This window comes from Giraffa tippelskirchi, chromosome 2 (genome assembly GCF_054371585.1).
Source record: "Giraffa tippelskirchi isolate mGirTip1 chromosome 2, T2T-mGirTip1v1.2.pri, whole genome shotgun sequence".
Classification (NCBI taxonomy): Eukaryota; Metazoa; Chordata; class Mammalia; order Artiodactyla; family Giraffidae; genus Giraffa; species Giraffa tippelskirchi.
In genome coordinates, this window is record NC_137276.1 from 165,366,347 (window position 1) to 165,379,380 (window position 13,034).

At 43.4% G+C, this 13,034-nt stretch overlaps 1 protein-coding gene across 2 annotated transcripts in view; it reads left to right on the forward strand.

Moving 5' to 3' along the window:
- The window catches only part of SLC12A8 (solute carrier family 12 member 8), a 141,562-nt gene that overhangs the window by 108,679 nt on the left and 19,849 nt on the right, over nt 1–13,034 (forward strand). For both annotated transcript variants that reach the window (XM_081571698.1, XM_081571699.1), the window contains 2 exons: nt 1,303–1,449; nt 5,402–6,047. In XM_081571698.1, coding sequence (XP_081427824.1) covers nt 1,303–1,449; nt 5,402–6,047 — 793 coding nt within the window. The remainder of the gene's footprint in view (nt 1–1,302; nt 1,450–5,401; nt 6,048–13,034) is intronic.

Genomic DNA, 13,034 nt, shown 5'->3' on the forward strand with positions numbered 1-13,034 from the left:
TAACAGCTGGACAAATGAGCACTTAAAATACACGGTTCAGGCCATTTGCCTAAAGTAAAATATCGATAGGAAATGGCACCTCAAATACTTAAGAAAAGAGAGAGACTTTCCTGTGGGTGTAGATGAAGTTCAGCTCAGGAGGGGGCGGTGGACTCATGGACTCGTGACAGACAGTGTGGGACACAGCTGCACACCAGCAGCACTGATCTTTGCAAGGGGACACCAAGCAGAGCAACTCTGCCCTCTCTCATTCTATCTGCTGGTACCTTGTGGGCTACGTGGATCTCACTCACTCATTTAACACTTACATCTCTGTATTGGCACCAAGTGGACCAGGATGAACCAGACAGGAGCCCCATGGAAGTGAAGCCAGTGGAGGAAATAGTGTGTGTGGTGCTCCCCAACCTGACATTGAGGTGCAGGAGAGCCCTGAGGAGCACCCACTCATGTCAGGGGCTGGAGGGTGGGCTCATGGAGGAGAGGAGGTTTGTGCTGAGTCTTGAAGCACAATTGGGAGTTTAAGAGACAGACAGTGAATGGCTTAGGGATGTGGACAGAGGGTTCCAGCAGGCAGAGAAATCAGGCTGATGGATTCTGAGTGTGCAGGGTGTGGGACTGGAAGTGTCACAGACCAAGAAGGTCCAGGTATGTTAGGGCAGTGGGGAGCCATTGATATTTTTATGGCAGGGGCATTCATTATGATCAATGTGCATGTAGGTCATGCTGGCAGAGGCCTGGGGACAGAGCTTAGCCCTTAGCATTGTTGCTGGCAGTGGTTTGCAAAGGATAGTCCCCAGGCCATCAGTATCACCTGGGCCCTTGTTAGACCATGGAGAAGGGACTGGCTACCCACTCCAGTATTCTTGCCTGGAAGATCCCGTGGACAGAGGAGACTGGTGGGCTATAGTCCAGAGGGTGGCACAGAGTTAGACATGACTGAAGCAGTTGGGCATGCACACACTTGTTAGAATTCCAAATTTGGGGCCATATACCAGACCTACTGAATCAAGAAACTATGAGGTAAGACCCAGAAAATCTGTGTTTTAACAAGCACTCTGGATGAATCAGACACAGTCAATTTGAAAAGCTCTGTGTAGTCCGTACAAGAGGTGATGGTGGGTCAAACTGAAATGGTGGCAGTGCCAAGGAGGTGGGGTGCGTCTGAGGTATTGGGAATGTATCTAAGATGTCAAATCTGGAGGATTTATGATCAGATGGGGTGTGGGTGGGTGGGTACCAGGGGAGCAGAAGGGAGCAGAAGCAGATTCTGATGTTGAGTAATGAAACTGCTTCCTCATACAGGTGTCCCTAGTGGGCTTCCTATTCCTTTTGGGCTTGTACATCTCATCCCTGGCCTCCTGTATGGGAGGCCTCTATGGAGCCCCCCGGATCCTGCAATGCATCGCCCAGGAGAAAGTGATCCCCGTGCTGGCCTGTCTGGGGCAAGGGGTAAGTGACATTTTCTTTGAGAAATGTACATTTTTGCCACTCAACTGACTGTTGGTCAATAAATTGCTTAAATCTTTCTGATAAGAGCCGCTGGTCCAGTTGTGGTGGGGAGAATGAGCCTGCACCCCTGTCCTCTGGCTTCTTTAGTCTGGGGCCACTGGACAAAGCATCTGTCAATGTCATAACCACCCAGAGCACTTCGGCACTGGGTTAGTTAACTGTCACAATAGCACCAGGGACCCTGCCACAGCAGAGAGTAGTGCCACAACCTTTAGTAAAAATAAATTCTGGATCCTCCAAGTTTAGCCTAGAGGGAAGAACCTCTTGGTGAGGAGGGGACCTGGTTCTTGCAGCTCTAACTCTATCCTGGAGATTCACCTCCCCTTTGGGGTCGCTTTATGCTGAACTCTCACACTTCTGGTCTCTGGGCTCCCTGTTAATCCTCATAGCCCTAACCCTAACTGATACAACTTGGTCAAGTCAAATCAAATGAGACATTCCTAAAACTGAAGGGGTGACAAGGGAAGGAAGCCGAGAGAACCCCGCTTCCCGATAATGTGTTTTGCAAACTGTAGTTGATTTCTATGTTGTGGAAACACGACAGGGTTTCTCCCCACCCCAGTCCCATCCCCAGCCCCCCTCTTGTTTGATGCCACATAGGTACAAGTCATCTTTAATCCCTCCCTTTACCTTCCTCTGCTTCTTATCCACCAGTCAGCGTGGACGGGTAGGACAAGTGACTATCATCTCTTGTAACTTCCATGTGGTATGTGCCTTTTATTTTAATTTATTTTTATTAGGTAACGTGTAGTTGTGTTGTTCAGTTGCTCCGTTGTATCCGACTCTTTGTGAGCCTCTGGACATGGAATTCTCCAGGCAAGAATACTGGAGGGGGTTGCCATTTCCTTCTTCAAGATAATGTGTGTACAGGACTCAAAACTAAAAATAAAAGATACCCTGAGAATTTTTGCTCCTGTCATGAGTCTTTCAACTTTTTCATCATCCGTAACCACGCCCTATCATAGCTGGTTTTATTAGTTTTTCAGGAATCCTTTTCTCTCTTTACAGAGGTAGTGTTCTGTGTACATTGTTCTTTGCCTTGCTTTTCTTCATTTAATATAGCTTGGAAATCTGTCTTTTCATGTGAATATAGAAAGAACTTTCTCATTCTTTTTCCATCATGTGGATATACCATAGTTTATTAACCAGTTCCCTATAGATAGTACAGCTTCCAGTAAACAGTGCTACAAAGGATATTCTGTGTGTGTGTGTGTGTGTGTGTGTGTGTGTGTGTACAATTTTACACATATGCAGATAGACATATCTATAGGATAAATTTTCCTAAGTGAGTTTTCTGGTCAAAGGGTAAATGCATTTTAATATTAATAGATATTGCCAAAACACATTCCATGGGAGCTGTATCATTTTGTATTTCTACCAGTAATGTATGAAAATTCCTGTCTTCCAGCAGCCAGCATGACTATTAGACCTGGGCCAAGGACCTTGCTTTATAGGACTCTGTTCTGGTCCCTAGGAGACTATGAGGTCAAGGGGACATGCCTTTAGCCTGTGGGCTTACATAAACAGATGGTGACCACATCTGGCCCAGGAGCCATGGTTTGCCAGCTCTGGATTACCTCCTCCATATGTATCTCTAAACAAAATAGTTCAGTTTTGCCTGCTTTGTAAACTTTATATAAATATGGCATGCTTTTCAGGCATCATTATGTTTATATGACTCATCCTTGTTTCTGCTGATAGCAGCAGCTTGTTTATTATCATCTCTATATAGCATTTCCTCATTTGCTGCAGTTTCTTTACTAATCCTGCTGTCATGGTATGTCCCTGTTTGGGACTGTTACGGACAGTGCAGTGAACATTCTTGTAGGAGACTGGTTCACCTGTGGAGTTCTTCCAGAGCTATTAGTGGAATGGCTCAATTGTAAGTTTTGTATATCTTTGCTTAGTAGATAACACTGAACTCTTTCTCCAAAGTAGTTGTGTTAATTTAAACTCCTGTCAGGAGTTGGTAAGTGTTCCCATTCTTCTGTGTTCTTGCCAATACTTGATATTATCAGATGTTTTAATTTTTGCCAGTCTGGTGGGTGTTTAATGGTATCTCACTACAGTCTTAATTTGCATTTCCCTGATTACTAATGAGGTTGGGCATCTTTCATATGTTTAATAAACATCATTTTGCACATTGTCTTTAGTGGGTTGTCTGTCTTCTAATTATTTTGTAAGAATTCTTGTACATTCTGAATTGCTCTTTGTCAGTTACATGTGTTAACAAATATCTTTTCCCATTCTGTGACTTGACTTTTCTTTGTGCCATCTTTTGGTAACAGAAGACCATGTGTGACTGTTTTATCACTTTACAACCCACCCTTATCAAAGTCCTTCCTGGATCACTAGCACATCCTACAGTTTACCTAAGACCTCCTTCCACTTATTTCAGATCCTCCTTTTATTTCGTTAGTTTTATTTACTTTATTATTGATAGTTTTTATTGTTCGAGTATGCTAAATAGCTGTAGTAAGTATATCCAAAATGTAATTTTCAAAAACAATGCAATGTATCTTTACTCCTTTAAAAAAAAAAAATTTACTCTGAGGTTCTAGGGAAGGTGTTTCAGGTCAATAGGGTCTCTGATCCTCAGAGACTCAGGCCAGTGATGACTTTGCTATCTCCATCCTGTGAAGGTTGAATTCTGTTCCAATCCTCAGTAAGGGGGATGCACTTGGAGGAACATACCCGGGAGGTTCACAGATCAGGTCTGGATGTAGCTGACATGCCTGTCCCTCCCATCACAGTGCTGGCATAAAGGAGGTGGGTGCAGTGGTTAGGTCCTGTGTCTATCCTGAGAGTAAGGCTGACAGTATTTACTGAAGAAGAATGAGGGAGTGAGAGGAGTCATCAAGAATTTTGCTTACTGAGTAACTAGAAGAATGAAATGAATACTTTCTTAAATGGAGAAGCTGCAGAGTAGATTTGAGAGGTAGGACATTGGGGGATCAGCAGTTTGGTTTTGGAAATATTTGGTTTGAGATCCTATTAGACATCAGCTGGAAATGTTGAGTAGACAGTTGACTAAGTCTAGATTTCAGGGGAACATTTCAAGCTGGAGATTCAAATTTGGGAGCTAAGAACGTTAAACTGGTTTTCAAGGCCATGAGCCTGATTGAGATCCTAGAGAAGGAAGATAGGTAGAGAAGAGAAGGGGTCTGAGGACGGAGCTGGAGATTGCTCTGAGTGCAGAATTCAGAGATGTGGAGTGGCCAGTGACAGAGACTAAGGAGCAGTCAATGACAAGGGGACCAACAAGAGAAGTAAGGAGACCAGGGAGCAACCAGCTGGGTCAAATGTAATCCTCAGGTCAAGGAAGGTGAGTACTTAGAAGCACTGTTGCTTTTGGCCCAAGAATCATGTCAGGGACTGTGAGGAATAGCTTCTGTGGAGTGACAGGTCACAGTACATGGAGTTAGCACATTTTCTCCACTTCTGTCTTCCTGAAGGTCACCCATACTCACCCCCATTAGTAACAGATGTGCATAAATGTGTATGTGAGAGTTTGTTCATGTTTAGTATTAGAATCTCCCCACCTTAGTCACCAACGAATCTGCTGTGTCTTCCGGAGTCTGCCACTCCCCTTGAGGTTTTCTCCATTAAAGCTTGGGAAGAATCAATTTTGTACCTCTTCAATTACCAAAGCTGACTTTAAAACCCAGTAAAAGAGGAATATTTGTGAAGCTCATGTTCTATAGTATTGTCCCATATTAATAGTTACTCTGGATTGGACATCATTATCCTAAGCTTGTAGATGAACTGTTATCAACACACCAAGAAGCACATGGAAGAAGTGAATGAGCCAATTTGAGTTGTGTTTCTATCATGTAATATGATTTTCTTCCATGAAATTTCATGGTCCTGCATGTTCCTTTTGTTTCTGCAGAAAGGGCCAAATAAAACGCCTGTAGCTGCCATCTGCCTGACCAGCTTGGTGACCATGGCCTTTGTCCTAGTGGGTCAGGTGAACGTCCTGGCCCCCATCGTCACCATCAACTTCCTGCTGACATACATCACAGTGGACTACTCGTACTTCTCCCTGTCCATGGGTACCTGCAGCCTCTCGGAGGGGCCTGAGTTGGTACCCGGGGAGGGCCTGGGTGCTCTCCACTGCTCTGAGCCCCTGCTTCTGGAGAAGGCTCCCAGTTATGGCTCTGAGGGCATTGCCCAGAGCCCCTCGGAGGGCACTCTGCTAGAATTCACCAAGGACATGGATCATCTCCTCCAGCTAACCAGGAAGCTTGAGAGTAGCCAGCCCAGGGGAGGAGAGAGCCACGGAATCCTCGAGAATCAGAAGGGGAAGACCAAGAAGGCCAGCAAGCAAACCCTCCAAGAGAGCTTCCTCTTGGACCTCAGGTCCCCTGCTTCCTTCCCTCCTGGGGATGCTGATGGATGGCCTACTGCCTCCTGGGAGGGGCAGGGGACCTACAGGAACGCACAGAGTCCCCAAAGTGAAGGGGATCAGCCTAGGGGAGCCTATGGAGCAAAACTCATCCCTGAGCCAAGTAACAAGCTCAGGCCGAGCAGAGAAGGTGGGTGCTTTGCAGTCACACCAGGGCCTCCTAATTTGGGAGTTATCACAACCCTCTTTCAAATCCTTAGGTCATTTTATAGCTGGGTTTAAAATCCTGGTTAATTTCATTTGATATTTACTTTAAAATATTATGGTCAGTTATCAGCTGAATTTATAATTCTAATCTGGTATAGAGTGTTAATTTTAAGCAGAAATTTCTATCTACTCTTGTATGTTAGAGCTGGGACCCATGACTAGTAACTAAATATTAATTTCACTTTACTCAAAAATCAGCCAACATGAATGAAACCAGTTTCTCCTTTCAAGGGAAGTGGAAGTGTGTTGTGACAAACTGCCTGGCAAGGGCTCAGTCTATTTTGTCTTTGGAGGATGAATCTCCTAAACCCGCAGGACAGGGATGGAGAGACAGGAGATGTGATAAAGAGCACAGCTTTTCTTTGCTTCCTCATATCTGCAGACAGAGACAGAGGGAGACGCTCAAGGGAGACTTCTGGGGCATGAGAAATTCCAAGAGAAAGAGAGAACTCAGAATTGTTTAGTCTTCCATATTCTAGGTGCTTGCTTGTGCTCAGTCACTTGTGTCCGATTCTTTGTGAACCCATGGACTGTGTAGCCTGCAAGGCTCCTCTGTCTGTGGGATTTCCCAGGCAAGAATACTGGAGTGGGTTGCCATTTCCTTCTCCAGGGGATCTTCTTGACCCAGGGATCAAACCTGTGTCTCTTGCAATTCCTGCATTGGCAAGCAGATTCTTTTACCACTGCACCACCTGGGAAGCCCTGTATTCTAGGTACTTGACGTACATGATTGCATGTCATATAATCATTGTTAGCACTTCCTATTTTACCTGTGAAGACCCCAAATCCCAGTGAGATTACAGAGACGCCTCAGAGCTGATATTCTGCATGGCTGGATATCACACCCAGGTCTCCCTGTATCTGAAGCCCAGTACCTTCCTCTACATTAACCTGCTTCCTGAGGTCTGTGCAGACAAGTGTGGGTAAAGAGGAGGAGACAGGGGACATAGAAGGAGATGTCCAAAAATAATTGCTTTGGGTTCTTTTGTACACCTGCTTTTCCTTCTTTACCTACAGATAGGTGGATGGTTCTTAATGGTAGGAGCATAATTAAAATTTTTTAATCATATCATTTTTGTCAAAATAACAAGTACAGTTTAATAAGCCAAGTGGAATTAAAAGTCACATAGTCAGAAATAGTAGTTCTATTCTTCTACACCATCGCTCTTCTCCATCCTGTAGTTCCACTCCCAGAAAATCCCACTTTCAACCAAATCGTGTTAACCTTCATGTTACTAAATAATATATTTGTATTGCTACTTCTTGATATATCAGTTTCATCATCTTTTGATTTATTATTATGATAAATGAAGACTAGCTCACTTATGCCACTCTGATTTCTCACCCAATGTCCCCCATGTAATTACATCACAGTTTTAAAATTAATTTTAATAGCTAGTATTCATATTATCATGATTAAGTAAATACTGCTTAACTATGAGCCATATATTATACTATGATTACATTGCCTTTTTTGTCCAACTTTTTCTGTATCCTGGGGTTAATAATTGCCATGGTTTTTTTATTTGCTTGGTTTTTCTGTCATCATTTTTCTCTGCGTACTCTGGGGAATATGGCAAATGGCTCTCAATGTTAAGTTCCAAATGCTCAAATTCTTAAAACGTTTATCATATCCATTTGTTTTTTCCTGTCTGTCCTATGTCTCCTATCCTGATCCCCTCTAGTTTGTCAGTTCTTTAGGCCTGCTACAAAGCTGTTGTCTTGGAATTCCTCTTTGTCTTTTTTTTTTCCTACTTGGCATTGACTGACCTCCCTATGTTTGAAGAATTTCCAGTCCTATGAGTGTTGGTGGGAGGCAAAGCAAGCCTTTCACACTTAAAACTGAAAATGTCAGATGCTCAGTTTTCCAGTCCCTCCTACAGCCAGAGTTCAGGCACAGGAATAAACCTCAGTGAATCAGATGAGCCCTCCATATACTTGGAACTGGAAATCTGAAGAGATGAGGACTCTGAGGAACTCACTGGAAGCATGATAGTGGCTGCAAGGTGACTACATTCCTGGCACCACCATCCAGGGCTTTTCAGGGTCAACAGTGTCAGAACCTTGGCCATTGCAGTAGCGATATCCCCACTAGACTGCTCTGACATATAATTTTGAGTGTTGTCCTTGGCTGTTTGGAGAAGGCAATGGCACCCCACTCCAGTACTCTTGCCTGGAAAATCTCATGGACGGAGGAGCCTGGTAGGCTGCAGTCCATGGGGTTGCTAAGAGTCGGACACGACTGAGCGACTTCACTTTCACTTTTCCCTTTCATGCATTGGAGAAGGAAATGGCAACCCACTCCAGTCTTCTTGCCTGGAGAATCCCAGGGACGGGGGAGCCTGGTAGGCTGCAGTCCATGGGGTCGCTAAGAGTCGGACACGACTGAGAAACTTCACTTTCACTTTTCACTTTCATGCATTGGAGAAGGAAATGGCAACCCACTCCAGTCTTCTTGCCTGGAGAATCCCAGGGACAGCGGAGCCTGGTGGGCTGCCGTCTATGGGGTCGCACAGAGTCGGACACGACTGAAGCGACTGAGCAGCAGCAGCAGCTTGGCTGTTTACCTCTGAGATTGATTCACTAGCCTTTCCAGCTATTCTCAGAGACTGGGAAATATCTTTTTAGCTGGTCATATTACCCTGTTCTTGATTTCCAAGAGCTCTTGGTTGTAATCGGATTTGTCTTTATCTTTTAAAAAAATTTGAAAATCATCTCATTCTTGTTTTATGGGTACAGTGCTTATTTTCCAGGTAATATTAGTTATTCTCCCTTTAAAGTCTTTTTCTGCCCTATGATCTTTAGATTCTTTTCTCTTTGGCTTGGTCTCATGCTCCCTTTTATATTGGAGGCTTTACTAAAATGTCTGTTGATCTTTTGATTTCTTTTTCTACTTAGAAGTGAGTCCTGAAAAGCTGTTGAGAAGACCTGTGTCCTGGGCAGAGTTTATTGGTTAGGGCATCTCATTGTAGAGTGATCAAGAAGCTGGCCTTTTCATGGGAGGACCCCCAAGTGTGATTAGCTAGAGATTTCCTCTGTGGCTCTTCAGTTCCTCCGGAGAAGAGTCCTTTAATCTCTTGCCTGGGGGCCCCCCAGAGAGCTAGGTGATATAAGGGAGTTGGGGTATCCCACTGCTTAGGATACAGACGTCATTGAACCCCCCAGTTTCTAGCTCCATCCCCTCTCTCTTTGTTATGCCTGGTGTCCCAAGTTTAGGCCCTCTCTGGTTTGATTCCTTCAGAGGAACCACTCCCCCCACCCTCCTGGCAACACACACACACTTTGGGGAGGGGTCAGGCAAAGAATAGTTATTCCCCAGCTGCATGAACAGAGGAAAGGAACTTGATGCCCAGCTGTTTCATATGTCTTGCGAACAGTCGCCTACACCTTCCCACTTCTGGTCCTGAACTTTTTATGGTCCGCTGGGGTACATTGGCTTGGTCCTTGCCAGCACCCTCTCTGTGGGCCCTAGAGTTCATCCCCGGCTCTGCTCTGTTCGTTACTACTCCTCTGTCACCTCTCCACCTTCCAAGACTTATTTTTATCTTTTTTCTCTGATTCTTCTTGTGTTTGTGGGTTTATGGCTATTTAGTTCCTCTTCTGTTTTCTTAGTGGGTTATCAGGAAAGAAGTGTGGTCATTTTGCAACATTTAGTCAGTGAAGTTACCAGATCCTAGAACTGTCCCGAGCTCCTGTTGACCCCTCCCTCTCCTCCATTCTTGCTGCCTGTACCTTGGTGCAGGCTCTCGTCATCCGGCACCCAGACTCTTGTTTATCTCCACGCTCATCTCCAGACTCCAGATTCTCCCATATCCTCTTTCTCCTTTTCACTGTCCTTTGAATGATCTTTCTAGAGTAAAATTCTCATCCTGTCTCTTTTGCTTAAAAACCTTCGTTGGAATATAATACCTTCCATCCTGGTGTGATTTGCAAGGTTCTTGGCAATCTTGCCCTACCCTACCTTCCTGGGCACTTCTCTCATGACAACCCATATACGTATGTTCAGCTACACCCAGATGAGTGTCCCAAACACATCATGTTCTTTATTCCTTCCTGCCTTTGCAATGCTATTCTACCTGCTCCAATTGCATCACTCCTCCTCTTCCATCTGAAAAATGCTGACTTGCAGTTTAAAATCCATTTGACTTTTCAGACCCACTCTGAGAAGGATTCCCTGATCTCCTCTCCTATACAAGCATAACATTTGAGCCACACTAATGGTATGAACACTTATCACATTGTTTTATATATTTGCTTACACATTTGTCTTCAGGCCTACTCATCTGTCTGTCTAAGGAAAAGAAATGTTAGTTTTATTCCTTTGCCCCTAGTCTGTGAGCTACCTTTAGTCACAAACCATGTCTTTCTACCTTGTATTCATCAACAATATTCCCACACAGTACATGATGCTGACAAACACTCAGTAAAGGCTAATAAATTGATTAACAATTGTACAAATATTGGCTAAAAATTTTAAACATTGATAGGTAGAGTAGAAAGAGTTAAACTATAAGAACCTAATGTGTGACAAACCAGATGCCATAAAATAATGAGTCAAATCACTAGTGAATAAATATTGTTGAGAGTAAGTGGATCAAAAAATTAACTTGGGGCTGTATTTGATACCTTATATAGCCACAAATTCCTTATTTATAACAGCTGCCCAAGAAAGAGATTTGTGACTATTGAAGACATCATCAAAGACAAAAAGGATCTGATTAAACAGAAATAAAAAAACATTTGCACAACGCAGTGTCACAGAAGGAAACAATTATTCTGACAAACACAACTGATAAAAGCATACCTCCCAAAGCATATTATTTTTAAAAACAGGAAGGTCAAAATCCAGATTCTACTAAAGAGAGGTCAGAAGAAATGAACATGCAGTTTACATTTGAAAAAAGCAGTGCCCAGACTCACTCACTGTCCATTCAACAAACTAACTTTTATGATTAAGTGTTGAATGTTGTTAGTAGCTAAAAATAGGCAGCATTTACTGAGTCTGTCCCACATGCCTGGTGTGGAGATACTGTCTTAAATACGAATGATCTCAGCTCAGATCTAGGCTTTTTCCGGATGGCAAAGGTGAGGCTTAGGGAAGTTATACACTTACTCAGAATATGCGACAGGTGTAATTTGAACCCAGGTCTATCTCATTGTAGAATCTGTGTTCTAAACCACTATACAAAATATGTATATGTTGCTTGGGTCAGTGTCTATTATGAAGTAGGCCGTGGTACTGAAAGTGTTAGTTGCTCAGTTGTGTTCGACTCTTTGCAGCCCTAAGGATTGTAGCCTGCCAGGCTCCTCTGTCCATGGGACTTTTCAGGCAAGAATACTGGAGTGGGTAGCCATTCCTTTCTCCAGGGAATCTTCCCAATCCAGGGATCGAACCTGGGTTAAATGAATCCAATTTAAACCACCATTAAGATATCATTGCATATCTATTAAGGTATCAAAAATCAGGAATATGTACGCATTGTTGGAAGCAATGTCAATGGAGTCATTCCTTTTGGATCTATCGATTCGTTTTTTCATCCAACTTGGGAGGTTTGGGGTCATGATTTCTTCCGAAAGCAGTAGTTTTGTTGTCAGAGGGAGCAAATTTGTGGCCTGGACCTTTATAAGCTCGATGTGGTGAGACAAGCAGAAATGGAATGGGGAAATTTTTAGCTTTGCTAGCCTGAGGGAGTGGACCCAGTGAGGGTGAGCTGTGTACCAGCCAGAAATTTAATGGGGAGATTCTAGAAATGAGAGAGCCATGGAAAGACTGTAGCTCCCCACACCGCCGGTCTGGGCAGCCTGAGAGAGACTGGGAAAAGTCAAAGTCAGCCTCAACTGTGCTTCCCAACCCACACACAGATCTTTTGGCAGAGAGGGAAGCCTCCTAGGCCACATAGACACAGGGGCAAACTCCATGCTGCTAAAAACTGGAGTGGGGACACAAGTAGCCCAGGAGGAAGACTGTAAGCTCTCACCGTTCTTACCCTCAGCTCCAGCAGTTTTAGAAAAATAAACACTTCTTAGTTTGTCTCCATTTGGTAAATTTCTAGAGCCCCAAGTGATTGTTTCTGATAATTTCATCTAGCTGTTTACCTCTTACAGAGAGGATTTGCTGCCCTCTTCACATTGCAGTAGCTGGAAGTCCCTCTGGTTCATCCTCTCTGGAGAATGAACTTTTAGGATGTAGCAAGAAATATAAAACTGTCTAATTGCTCTGACTTAGTAAATCTATTTGGGGGAACTGTATCTCAAGAAAACAACTGTAACCCGAACAGGAAACCATAAATATGTACAGGATTCTCATAACTGCACTGTTGGTGCTGATGACAACCTAGAAATAAATGTGCAGTATTTGATAAGCGGTTAAAAGATTGCAGAATCAACATGATAAGATACCACATGTACTTAAAACATGCTTGAAACATGATCCCTTGTGGACCATATCAGTTCCCATTCTTATTTTGTACCTGCTAGTTAGAACTATGTGTTTGTTTATCCTGATGAAAATATGGAGTGTATTTCCAGAGATGGCTTCATATTGATTTTAAATAATTTCTATAAAATTATTTAAATTTGTGATTTAAAAAATTGACATAATTGTTTTCCCCTTCATGCTTAAAGTCTTCATATCTGCATGGGTTTTGTGAATACAGAACTTGTTAGACATACTGCTAAAAAGACAATTTAACGTTATACATTATGTTGATTATATTTTTAACATGCCAAATACATGCTTCCCTGGTAGCTCAGCTGGTAAAGAATCTGCCTACCATGCAGGAGACCCTGGTTCGATTCCTGAATCAGGAATTTCCCCTGATGAAGGGATAGGCTACCCACTCTAGTATTCTAGAGTTTCCCTGGTGGCTCAGATGGTAAAGAATCCCCCTGTAGTTGCAAGAGACCTGGG